Genomic DNA, 13,853 nt, shown 5'->3' on the forward strand with positions numbered 1-13,853 from the left:
TCTTCTGTTTAACTGTCTATCAGTTCCTCAGAGAATAGCATTAAGATCTCCAAATATAACTGTGAATTGGTCTAATCTCCTTTCAGTCCTGTCCATGTGTGTTGCTGGTGTTTTGTGTGGGGGAGGGTGGCATGAGAGAGAACCATGGCAACACGAGGAAAGTGGTGTTGGAGGGATGTATACAAGGTCTGTTTAACCTCCAGTGCCTCTCCTGCCTCCACCAGGTGTCATCGCTGTGGTGATTTTCACCATTCTCTGCACCTTGGTCTTCCTCATTCGGTACATGTTCCGCCACAAGGGCACCTACCACACCAATGAAGCAAAGGGAGCAGAGTCAGCAGAGAGCGCGGATGCTGCCATCATGAACAACGACCCCAATTTCACAGAGACCATTGACGAAAGCAAAAAGGAATGGCTCATCTGAGGGGTGGCTATTTGGCTGTGGGAGAGGGAGGGGCTAGCTATTCGGGAGGAGGGAACGGGACAAAAGTGCACCCTACTTTATACTCTTGAGCACATCCTTAAAATATCAGCACAAGTCGGGGGAGGCAAGCGACAGAAAATTCTGGAGACTGATCGCCACAAAAAGTACTTTTTAATATTTCTTTATAGCTGAGTTTCCCCTTCTGTATCAAATCAAAATAATACAAAAAATGCTTTTAGAGTTTAAGAAACAATTGAAATTTGTAGGTAATACTGTCTTATTTTGTGTGTGTTTAGAGGTGTTCTAAAAACCCATGGTAACAGGGCAAGTTTTCTACATTTTTAAGAGCCCTTAGAATGTGGATATTTTTTTTCTTGAGAAAAGTTGATGCACATGGCCTCCAGCATTCTCTTCCTTTTGCATATAGTCAATTTTTAATGGGCTGTCGTAGTAACTAGTTCGTGTTCATATGCTATTTCTTTTGGTGTCCTGTAAATTGGAAAAGGAAAGGAAGGGGCCAACAGAACCTATTGTTTGCCAGTTTTCAAAGAGACCTCAATCTATGCCTATTCTCTGAGCATTCCCACCTAAAGCACTGAAGGAAGTGAGCATATGGCACCTTTTGTGTAACAAACACAACTAACACAGCAGAGAGAAGCATTAAGAACCAGGGGAAGGAGTTTCGTATATTGGGATTGTTGGTTTTATTTTTCATCAGATTCTACAAGCTAATACTGTCCCGTGTGCATAGTCTTAGACCTCTTCATGACCTGTGACTGTCAGCTACAATGTGGTGGTGACCAGCTGTTACAAAAGATTTTTCCTCTGCTTTACCTACATCATGTTAGGTTACACTATATGTGTGTGGGGGCACCTCGGTGGGGAATTAGAGCCAGATGCTATGATTTGTTTGCTCTGTTCCTTTTAGAGTTGTATCAAGAGTGTGGACACTTTCTAATGAATGATGCATAAATTAGGTTGCTCTTCTTATCTTGCTTTAAATCTTAGTTTTTAAGCCCTTGTGACAAAATCCTAGCAGACCGTGTCCTCCAAATGGACACGCCACAATAAAGCCAGGTTATGATTGCTATTATTATTGCTTTACTCCAGAATCATATGGAAAATACTGCCATATTTTCCATCATCTAATCCATGTATCGTTCCATCCTAAACAGACACACTGCCACGATTCAGGGACCTCTTTGGCAGATACATCTGAACCTTAGGTTCATGACCAACCTGATAACTGACTGTTGCTTCACAGAGAACGGACACGTCTAGTTAGTCCCACCTCAGTCTAATCAGGAATCTTGACCAACTTGTTCCAACAAAGAACTCGTTGGTTTTATTTAAAAATGATAGATTTTGTGTGTAAATAGATGGGACAAAGCTCCTATTGAAGCATCCAAGAAATAATTTCATTGATCTCTTTTTGTAAATTACACAATTTATTTCTAGAATGACTACCATTTATGATCATGATAGTTCAGACTCTGAATAAGTACTTTAAAATTTTTTTTCAGACTCCAACATTTTGAGGAATTCAATAGGATCCCTTTTTTTCCTTCTCCTCCTGGAAGCATGTAAGATGAGGTTCAAAAAGTATTATTGCTGTTTTTCTGACAGCGTGCCTCAATAAAATGGAAATTCTAGTTTGTTAGGGTTATATGTACATATTTTTCAAGATTCTCGGTATGCCTTTGCTTTTTGGAGGATCTCAGTTTCTTGGGTAATGAAAACTGTTATCTAGAGTTGCCAAGGGCCCCCTGCACCTGTATATGACACATTCCAAAGGAGATACTGGACCAGTTCATTCCCATCAGAGTCGAGGTAACAGAACAAAAGGGAATCGGAACGCCTTTCACAGTTGCTGACCCTCAGCCACTGTCACGAACACCCTTACCTTAAAGACGTCTTGATCATTATTCCATAATATACGTTGTTAAATGAAAAGTATGTGGTACGACTAAAGAACAGAACAGGAGAACCCAAATGACATGTTAAAAACAAAGCCTGTTTTGATGACTACCATTAAGGGCTGTTTCGTGTATTGTCAAATTACGAAAGCAAATTTTAAACATTATGTTTTGTAGAAAGGTTTTTTAGAATTTGTTTTAAACCTGCTTTATAGCTATTAATTTTGCACTTCACAAATAATGCCAGATGGAAATGTATTGTTTCTGGCGTTTCCCGTGATAGCTTTCTTCTTTACGCATTGTGTCAGCATTTTCCCTTTCTTCCCAAAATGATTAAGGGGTTAAAACAATCAAAAACAGTCCCTGACAGTAAAACGGCCTTACCCTTTCTTTTCACTCTCTTCTTCCCTCTTTCCTGCCTCAAAAGGTGAAAAACAAAACCCAACACTTCCTTCACCAAATTTGCAAACCTAGGGCACTGGACTGACTGAGGGCTCAGTGGGTCTCCCGTGTCACTGCCATTAAGACATACAGTATGCCCTTAAGGGGGTAAGTCCGCCCAGCAGACAAGACACAAAAACGTAGATAAGGTATTAAGTAACTAAGTTAAGTGCCAAGGGAGTGCTGGAAATCCTTGGCTTCTCTTTGGGATTGTGGGCTTCACCAAAAGTCCTAAATGTATCTATGATCTATGAAGGCCATATCCAGTACGTTCTAAATGGTCAGTAATTTATGTGAAGATAAAGAAACATCTCTTTTTTCCAGCTCCCTCCCTTGAAAGCTCAGGACGACGCTCCCTCCCTTGAAAGCTCACGATGTCGTGACCCAAGCTCCATGTCTAATCTTGCTTTGTCAGTCACATCCCGCAAAACCTTGACATTCTTCTGTCCCAGTCCATTATCATTCTAGTCCAGAGGGCTAGTGGTAACCTCTTTAAATAATAAACAAAAACAAAAAGAAAAAAATTTAGAAACAAGAAGCTGCTTTAAAGTTTCAGGAAGAACTGATGGCTGACTTAAGGTTGTTTGTACAGGAAGCATCTTCCATGTAGAAAGCAAACACCTAGGTTTTGACGAGGTAGGAGCAGGACTTTGAAAGCAAGATCGGTGCCATTCTCAGCTCTCAAAATAACATATTCCCTAGAGCACAAGGAAACTAGCTTAGGAGGTGAGAAGTTACATTGTCAAGTTCTTCTCTGACCCTTCTTAATGCGTAAGGCTATGGGAGCTAGAAACAAGGGTTTGGAGGGCCTTTGTTGGACAGTTTCCCGTTACCCTGAGTTTCATGAACAAGCATCCTTTACTAACAGGAGCAGGGATTCAGAGGCATAGGAAAAAGAACTGGCATGAGCCAAAGAGTAGATCTTAATGTTACTGTTGAACGTCTGTGGAGCCGCCCCCAGATGCCCTCAGAGAGCTGGGCACAAAGACACACACCATAGGAAGTGCCAAAGGAAAAGTAGCTACCAAATAGGAAAACGCAGTGTCAGCGTGGCGTCCGGAAGAAACTTTTCTTTCCTTCTATTACGGGATCTGCTCTTTTTCTCCCTCTCCTTCCTTGTATGGGGTAAGCATTGCAAAGGTCTCTTTATGCCTCTAAACAATTAGCACCTCATTTAAACCACTTAATATTGTTTCCTTTTCATCATCCTGTCCAGCAGTTTTCAAAAAGAAAGGCAGCAGTTATTAAATTGGATGCCAGTTAGCCAGCCAAAAACAGGTCCTAAGTTACTAGTGACAATAGAACCAGCTGATCCTGAAGTAGATGAGAGACAGACAGCACGTCTAGCTGATTGGGGCTGAAACCAATCAGCGCCATGTTTAAAATGATATGGTGAGCATAGACCCTGGGCATCAGCTGATAGTGTCCTCACCCTTTCTCTCTCCCTGGCTTGCCACGTGACCTTTGTCAGACTGGTGAACCTTGGTCCCTCTTTGCCCCGTATTTAAGATACAGCTGCTCTGCCCACTTAATAGGACAATCGTGAGGGGCCATTGAGTCTTGACTGCAGCGTCCTTTGACACCCAAATATAAAGACCCAAGTCAGTGGAGCCCCCTGGAAGACTTACTTTCTGGCCTGTGGTTGTAAGTCACACCAAATGAACAATGTGCCCACATCCGGGAGTGTGCAGACTTGTGAGGCATTGCTGTACAGCTGCTAAATTGTTAATCACGTAGACTGCCCGGGACCTAACCTGTCAATACTGGAAGATGCAACATCCGAAGGCCAGAGAAATCAGAACTTCACGTGCACAAAGCCCTGCGTCCCCACCCAGATGGGACTTACAGCTTACACATGCCCCCAGTGCCATTGGGCTGGCTCGTACGTAAGACGACACAAGAAACAAATGTGATTTTTCTGTGTAGCCTAGTGGCAACGTGCCTACACTACATACGCCCTGCATGATAATGTTGGAAACTTTAGAATAGATGTCTTTCACAGCAGTATTTTCTGAATATGCGTGGTATGTAGAAGTCATTGTCGATGAAATAGGGAAACCGTGTTGAAAAGTTGATTATCTCCCGTGGAGCAAGGACTGGCAGATTATAAAGATACCTGAGTGCACAGGTATTAATATCCAACATGCACTTCCAAGGTCACTTTCCAGATGAAAATGTGCTTTAAGATCAGGTCTACACAGGTGGCCTGCAACGTTTCCAAGTTCAGTTTATTTCCAAACAGCCACCGCTGGGTTCTAACATGGCTATGAAGACATCCTCTCAAAGTAGGCCAAGAAACAGTTCAGATGTTACTGATTCTAAGTTTGGTTGGGTTTTTGCATTTTTTTCAGTGAGCATCGTGACTGCGGAGGTCAGGGTTGTGAAAAGCTGGGCTAAGTATTCTTTCTGTAAAGTCGATTAGGATTCCACCCTGCGAAATGACACAAAAGTTCACTCTCTAAAAGCAACAGCATGTTAAACTACAATGAAAGAAGGAAACTATGTATGTATGCCTAATATCCTTTGTGAATGTCTTTCATTTAACTGAAATTATATTAGAAACCAGATTGATAAATAAAAAATCCAAAATAGTTTTAATTATCCTAAAAGCGATTCTTTGTGTTTTGTTCCACTTGATTCTCTTAGAAGCCATTTTCAACTTTCAGCGAAGAAAGTTCCGGGCACTGGAACATACATCTGTTGGGAATATAATCTTTCCCAAAACTACAGCGGTACAGTCACTCTTCAAAGACGGGTCTTCCGTGGATGCGTTCGTCGTTAACCTTCTTGGGCCACACATGCCTCCCCTCCCCCATTTTTCTTAATGTAGCATAATGGATATTGGCTCCATGTTTTAGATTAATTTACACACAGCTTGATAAAATGCAGTTAGAGTTAAGTGATGTCCAGAATACATTCCGAGCCTTGCTTAGAATGAGGGAGTAACACTGGATAATGGGCAAATGGATTCAGGCCAGTCAACCAGACAACAGAGATGTGCAACGTGTCTTTCTAAGTGCACTCCAGATGCGTTAAGAGCCGTAGTCCTAAATTACTCCTCCACTTGCTGGTCTTCAGTTAACATTGGGAAGCCATTTCCTTTTAATCAATTCTCAGTGAAGCATTTCAATGTATACCAAATCAATGTGAATTCCCAGTTAAAAGCCCAACCTCTCTGCTCCTTAGCAATTCCCGAGGCCAGTCTGTCGCAATGATACTCAAGTCTTCTAGAAAGCTCTTGGTAATGATCCTGCTTTACCGGTGTGACCCAACAGGTGGAGAATATCAGAAAGTCCCTTGAGTAAAGAAAGCCAGCACTTATGAAAGTTCACAGCACATTTTAAAGGAGTGAGCGGGCGTGTTAGGCCTTAACATCTCCGCCAAGAACGTGTGAGCCACAGCACGCTTACCTCCCTTCCCAGTACCACCTACCATGTGCCGTGTAGACATCGAGATCAGTAATTTGCAGGAGGACAGTGCCTTCCTTTGGCACAAGGCAGGATCTGTTGAGTAAATGGGGGTATAAAAGTAGAGAAGGGGCCGAAGGGAGACTTGTAGGGGGGATTTTACTCTTTGTCAGTAATGACGTGGCATGGTGGGTTTACCAGAACATAGAGAAGAGGAGATCATTGTGTTCTGTCTTGAGAAGGGGTTTGTGTGAACCTAAGCAGAAAGCCAGCTCTTTATAGCAAGTGTTATGAGTAATCATTAGCACGTGCTCACTTGGCCTTGGTCACTCTGAAATCACAAATTCAGTGAAGCCTGAGCTAAATAATCCTTGTGCCTAATGGTCCCTCTCTCCCGGCAACACTTCCCTCCCCCCCCCCCCCCCCCCCACCGCACCACAAACACATCCAGCATGACTGCATAGGACCAGGAAGAGAACACAAGTTTCTTGATTGCGTTTCCATGGCCTTTCCGTCCATCTTCATTCATCCTCTGGGTGTACGTAAGTAGAATCTCTTGAGACGGGGCAAATATACACATATTCCGGGGATGCCTGGGTGGCTCAGTTAGTTGAGCATCCAACTCTTGATTTTGTCTCAGGTCATGATCCCAGGGTCATGGGATCAAACCCCACATTGGGCTCTGTGGCGAGCATGGAACCTGCAAGGGATTCTCTCTCTCTCTCCCCCTCTGGCCCTCTCCTCTGCTCACGCTCTCTCTCTCTAAAAACAAAACAAAACAAAAACATACACCAAGTCTTCTCCAAAGGAATAAAACCAACATTTTTTAAGTCCCTTGACCTAAGGTATGAGAAAGCCATTTCTTCTAAAAATAGAAATTCAAAATAATGAAATTTAAATTTTTTTAACATTTATTTATTTTTGAGAGACAGAAACAGAGCACAAGCAGGGGAGGGGCAGAGAGAGAGGGAGACACAATCCAAAGCAGGCTCCAGGCTCCGACCTGTCAGCACAGAGCCTGATGTGGGGCCCGAACTCACAAGCCATGAGATCACGACCTAAGCTGAAGTCAGACGCTCAACCCGCTGAGCCACCCACGTGCCCCTCAAAATTATGAAATTTAACCTAAGATATGAAAGACATGAAAAAGGCCAAGAGGATGAAAACAATGAAATCGTTTTGTGTTCACAAATAGCAATTTAGCAGATAAAATTCTTAAGTCTGGGAAGATGACCTCTAACCTGGGACACAAAAGCAAGCTTCTCGATCACGAAAGCTAGAGAGAGAGGGTATGAGGTTACCCCCCTGAGTGCCAATATATCCGGACTAGGGGCAACCTTTGAAGCCAGAGAGAAGGCACATTTAGGACAAATCAGAGGGAAAAATACTTTAGTTTTTTTTGTAATTTTTTTTTCAACATTTATTTATTTTTGGGACAGAGAGAGACAGAGCATGAACAGGGGAGGGGCAGAGAGAGAGGGAGACACAGAACTGGAAACAGGTTCCAGGCTCTGAGCCATCAGCCCAGAGCCCGACGCGGGGCTCGAACTCACGGGCCGCAAGATCGTGACCTGGCTGAAGTCGGACGCTTAACCGACTGCGCCACCCAGGCGCCCCCAGAGGGAAAAATACTTTATAGTGGAGCTGGTAAGACTTGTTACGGGCAGAAAACCCAACCCAACAACACATGATTATCTTCCAAAAATAACTGAAATTATTTCAACAGTGACCTCACCACATGGATTTTAAAGGGAAATCAAGATCATGGAATCATAATTTACTAAATCTTTACAGAACACCCTCGTGTGCACGCAGTGCTATTCTCGACACTGAGGATTCCCTAGAGATCAAGAAGACGCATCCCTTCTCTCAGGAAACTTAGGTTCTAGCAGGAGGAGAAAGATAACAAGCAGATAAATAAATAATATGGAAGAAAAGTCAGGGGAGTCCTTTTATTTTTATTTTAGGGAAGGAGAGAGCAAGCATGAGCTGGGAAGACAGGCAGAGGGAGAGAAAGAATCTCAAGGAGGTTCCACACCCAGCAGGGGGCCTGACGTGGGGCTTGATCCCACAACCCTGGGATCGTGACCTGAGCCGAAATCAAGAGCCGGACGCTCAGCCGACTGAACCACCCCAGGCAGGCAGGGGATTTATTTTAGTTCATTTTAATAACTGCTTCCAACCGGCGGTGGGGAAGGACTCCACAGAGGGGACAGTGAAGCTGAGAACTGAATGAGTCTTTCAAAGATGAAAGGAGGCCTCATTCTAGATAAGGGAACAACTGGTACAAAGGCCCCGAGGGCACAGTGAGCTTGGAACTTAGACACAGAGAGTCAGTGTGTCTGGAACGAGGAAGAGAGAAGACGCCACCCACTACGTGACCGTTTGTTCTCACCCAGTTCTGAGCTGGAGAGACTCAAACACCACAACTTGAAGGTTTTTACAGTGTATCTGGCAAGGTCCTCTAGGGAAGCAGACTTAATAGGAGCAAGAGAGAGATTTATCTAAAGGAATTAGTGCTTGTAATTGCGGTTGGCAAATCCAAAATCCATAAGGCAGCCTGGCTGGTTGGAATCCCAGGAAGGACTCCTCTGCTGTGGTCTTGAGGCAGAATTCCTTCTTCAGGAACCCTCAGGATTTTTTTTCCTCTTAAGGCCTTCAGCTGATTAAGCGAGGCCCACCCACATTATGGAGGATAATCGCCTTTACTTGCAGTCAGCTGACTGTAATTGTTAATCACATATGCAGAAAACCCTCACAGCTACAAGTAGACTAGTACGTGATCAACCGCCTGGGCACCAGACACAGGCCAGGTTGACAGAAAATCAAGCACCACTGAGGGTTCCACTAGGGCATCACAGGGGGGAAGGCGGAATTGCTTCCAACATTTGTGTGTGTGTGACTCAAGAGGGAAATGATTTGGTCTTATCTTTCCGGTTACAGCACTAGATTTTGTATCCTTTTGGGTAAATACCTAGTAGTGCCATTGCTGGGTCGTAGGGTAGTTCTATTTTTAACCTTTTGAGGAACCTGCATACTGTTTTCCAGAGCGGCTGCACCAGTTGGCATTCCCACCAGCAGTGCAGAAAGGTTCCTCTTTCTCCGCATCCTCGCCAACGTGTGTTGTTTTGGTGTCGTTAATGGCAGCCACTCTGACAGGTGTGAGCAGGTTCGCAGGGGCACATGCACCCCAATGTTTCTAGCAGCGCTATGGACAATGGCCAAAGTATGGAAAGAGCCCAAATGTCCACCAACTGATGAATGAGAAAGAAGATGTGGTGTATAAATACACACACACACACACACACACACGCACACACACACACACACACACACACACATAGTGGAATATTACTCAGCCATCAAAAAGAATAAACTCTTTCCGTTTGCAACAACCAGAACTTGAGTGTAATTACGTTAAGCGAAATAAGTCAGAGAAAGACAAATATATGAATTCACTCGTATGTGGAATTTAAGAAACAAAATAGACGAACCAGGCGGGGGGAGAGAGGCAAGCGAGGAGCCATAAAACAGACTCTTAACTGTAGAGAACGCACGGAGGGTTGCTGGAGGGGAGCTGGGTGGGGGATGGGCTAAATGGGTGTGGGCATTCAGGAGGGCACCTGTGCTGAGCCCTGGGTGTCATATGTAAGTGACGAATCATTGGGTTCTACTCCCAAAACCAAAATTACACTATAGGTTAACTAACTGGAATTTAAACAAAAACTGAAAAAAAAAAAAAAGAATAAAAGAAAAGAAAGAATGGGGAAAAAAAAGAGAGAGAGAGAGTCTGAAGTTCAGCCCAAATCCTACAATCTCAAGCAAAGACCAACAGGCTGCTTGATGAGATGGAAAACTGCACGGCCTGCTGGCTGCCTCCCTCGGTGCACCTGGAAAGGCCGCAGAAGAAAGAAGGAAGTGTAGACCCTGTGAGGAGACCGGGGAGATGAGGCCCGAAAGGGCTGTGCCAGGGCGAGGCCCAGGTGCCCGACGGAGAGGCGCCCTGACCTTGCACTCTCCTGCCGGGGAGGCCCTCGCAGACCACTGCCCCCCTCCGCTGGGCCGCGGGACTGTACCCCCAGCTCCAGCCGGGCCCCCCAGCATCGTCGGCCTTCAGGGCGACCTGAGGAGCAAAACTCCAGGGGTGTGAGCGGCTCTGCCAGGCCTGAGGTTTCTCTCCCGTCCGTCCCTCTTACCGCAGGCCCGGGGCTGAAACGCTCTGAACAAGATAGTGTAGGGGCTGATTCTAGAAGTCGCTTGAGGGGCAGGAAGAGGGGGCCCCACGCCAGCTGCGGGATCGCAGCCCCCCAGATTCGCAAATTCGTCCCTGAAAGTCATGTTTGAAGATGTTCACGTCGGTGGTGTTCGTGCAGCCGGGATCTGACGGGCGTGCGGCACGGTGTAAACGTGTTCAGAGTCTGCGTGACCACTTACTAGCCCCTTGACCTGTTCGTCATTGTGTTCGTCTGTAAAATGGGGACAGTAACACAATTTTTTTTTTAATTTTTTTTTTCAACGTTTATTTATTTTTGGGACAGAGAGAGACAGAGCATGAACGGGGGAGGGGCAGAGAGAGAGGGAGACACAGAATCGGAAGCGGGCTCCAGGCTCTGAGCCATCAGCCCAGAGCCCACGGGGGGCTCGAACTCACGCGAGATCACTCGAGATCTCGCGAGATCGTGAACTCACCGACCGCAAGATCGTGACCTGGCTGAAGTCGGTCGCTTAACCGACTGCGCCACCCAGGTGCCCCAACAGTAACACAATTTACCACATGGGAAATCCTTCTGTAAGGATTACTCAGTACATGGGAAGTGCTTAGAACAGTGTTGACATATTGTAAGCTCTCCATTAATGCTAGCTTTTTATTTGATTTTTTTTTCAACGTTTATTTATTTTTGGGACAGAGAGAGACAGAGCATGAACAGGGGAGGGGCAGAGACAGAGGGAGACACAGAATCAGAAACTGGCTCCAGGCTCTGAGCCATCAGCCCCGAGCCCGACTCGGGGCTCGAACCCACGGACCGCGAGATCGTGACCTGGCTGAAGTCAGACGCTTAACCGACTGCGCCACCCAGGCACCCCTAATGCTAGCTTTTTAAAAAAAGTGGAGGGCCCGGGTGGCTCAGTCGGTTAAGCTTCCGAGTCGTGACTTTGGCTCAGATCGTGATCTCATGGTTCGAGCCCCTGTATCGGGCTCCGTGCTGACAGCACAGAGCCTGCTTGGGATTCTCTCTCCCCCTCTCTCTGCCCCTCTTCCTCTCTGTCTCTCTGTCTCTCTCTCTCTCTCTCAAAATAAATAAATAAACTTTAAAAATGAAAAATAAAGTGTTTTTAACGAGTGATAACCAACCCCCCCCCAGAGAAATTCTTGCAAAGATCCATGAAGGGACATGTATAAGGACACCCACCTGTAAGAGTGTCTGGGGTGGCCAAGAGTGGCAGGCATCCCAAGTGTCTGTCCCTAGGAAATTTGTCATGTGAGAGAAGGTGAAGGCCTTACAGCCCGTAGAAGTAACAAACTAGATACGTATACAGCAATGTTAAGTCTTACGTCATCAAAATACAGTTCAGAGCGGAAAGTGTAGGAAATAAAACTAGACCCACAAAACAGTAGAGTTTATTAAAATGAAAAACCTACACGCAGAACAGCAAAACGTTTTGCAAGAGCACATGAATAATTAAGGATGCATATATGTGCATATATACATATACAACCTTCTAGAAAATATGTTACACAGATAACAAAATATTCGAGTCATTACCCGTGGGGAGAATGAACCAGGAGTGGGGACGCGATGGAAAATAAAACAAAGGAAAGCAAAACAAAACAAAAGAGACGTTGTCTGGACACATGATGACAAAACACCACATTCTGAGAAGTACCCGCTTCGCTCTCAGACTGCAAGGGGGTCGGGGGCAGGGTGTGGGGGGGAGACAGCGAGATCACGGGTCCTGTCGCAGGAGAGCACAATTAAAGCAAGAACCACAGAGGACCGATGCATGGACATACGGCGGGAAATGTCACAGCGAAGGTGGTAATTCGTTAAATAAATATTAGCAAATGGACAAAGGCGATGGGCAGGGAAGTTGAGAGCAGAGCATTTCTGTTCTCTACGAGCAGTAACATTGCTTATGTTCTAGAACCGCAGGAAACCTAGGGGAGGGGGATCTGCCTGTCTCCTCCCGCCCTCCGGGTTAACACACACCAACCGCTTCTCAGAGGGGTTAAGAAGACGAGGCCTCGTTCCTCCCGTGTGTGATTTCAAAAAGCAATTAGTTTGCCTCTGGACCGACCTGCCGATGACTTTGCCCCTAGCTGGACTTTCGATTCGCGGACGGAATAACAGGCGTTAATTGTGAACGAACAATTTTGAAGTGGATTCCAAGTGGGACCAGAGCGGCCCCTCCGCTGGGGCAGTGATGGTCTGAAGCTGGGCCAGTGGGCGGGCGTCACCTATTACTGACCTCACCGTGAAGAAAAGGCCCCTGGTTAAATCCCAGATCTTGCCAGAAGCACGCCTCGGGCTTTGTCAAAAATACAAGCAGCGTCTGTAATGTATTTCTGGATGATCAAGTTATAAGTCCTCTAAATTAAATTTACAGAGCTCATTCACTTTTATTCCAAGCGGTAACCATGGCGTTCCCTTTAAATCATTACGAGTGCAGCAGATACATTGATTACCGCCAGACCTGTCATTACGGATCTCTGTTTCTGCACCGCGGGAGCAAACTCTAAAGTTTAATTAGTATCCCCGTCTGGTGTTATAAAGTACAAGTCCAGGACATATGGGAGGGAAAAATGAGTCAACGTGAATCATCTTAAAAACATGAAACTGGCAAATAGAGCAAAGCAGAGAGCCGAATTTATTCTGCATCAAAATCACTTGCCTTGACGCCAGTCCTGCCTTATGTGATTAATTGGGGCGGGGGAGGGGGGAGGAAGATTCATTCTCCTCGAGAAGACGACTATTCTCTGGAACAATTGCTGGGCAAGGGGCGACTAGCAGACATGGGGTTATGTGACCCACGCATGTAGGTTGCCGCACTGACCATCTCCAGACATAATCCCGGGCGGAGGCAACCAAGCAGGTGCCCCGGGGGAAACCAGCTTGGCCTATGACACCAATTCGAACAAGGCAGGATTATTACAGGTGAGCTAAGTGGGACGCCCACTTACACCACTCAGCCAATCCTAGAAAGGGGGCCCCAGCGTCTTGGGGTATAAAGCGTCTATTCTAACGGTACTCGAGTCCTTTGTACACGGTGGCAACAACGTGCTGATGGATTAAACACTGGCCCACGAGACAGGGAAGGGCTTTAAGAGAGACAGGTGCTGGCCTAGGCTTTGTGGGACAAACTGAAGTCACTTTTTTTTTTTTTTTTTTTTTCGAGACAGCGAGTGCAAGCGGGGTCGGAGCAGAGAGAGAGAGAGAGGTGAGAGGGAGAATCCCAACGCAGGCTCCAGGCTCTGAGCTGTCAGCGCAGAGCCCAGCGTGGGGCTCGAACTCAGAGACCGTGAGATCATGACCCGACCCGAAGTCGGAGGCTCAACTGAGCCACCCAGGTGCCCCTGAAGGAGTCAGCCTGGCAGGACAACGAAAACTGATGAAGTCAGTCTGGTAACCTCAACAAATAACACTGGCTACTGCCAGGACCCGGTGT

General features: G+C 45.9%; 1 protein-coding gene across 1 annotated transcript in view; it reads left to right on the plus strand.

Moving 5' to 3' along the window:
* CNTNAP2 (contactin associated protein 2) overlaps positions 1-5,341 on the plus strand; it is a 1,382,613-nt gene extending 1,377,272 nt beyond the window's left edge. Inside the window, exon 24 of the mRNA XM_047837856.1 lies at positions 225-5,341. Within this exon, the coding sequence (XP_047693812.1) occupies positions 225-424 (200 nt within the window). The 3' untranslated portion in view covers positions 425-5,341. The remainder of the gene's footprint in view (positions 1-224) is intronic.
* Positions 5,342-13,853: the final 8,512 nt, after the last annotated feature.

The sequence above is a fragment of the Prionailurus viverrinus genome, chromosome A2 (assembly GCF_022837055.1).
Source record: "Prionailurus viverrinus isolate Anna chromosome A2, UM_Priviv_1.0, whole genome shotgun sequence".
Taxonomy (NCBI): Eukaryota; Metazoa; Chordata; class Mammalia; order Carnivora; family Felidae; genus Prionailurus; species Prionailurus viverrinus.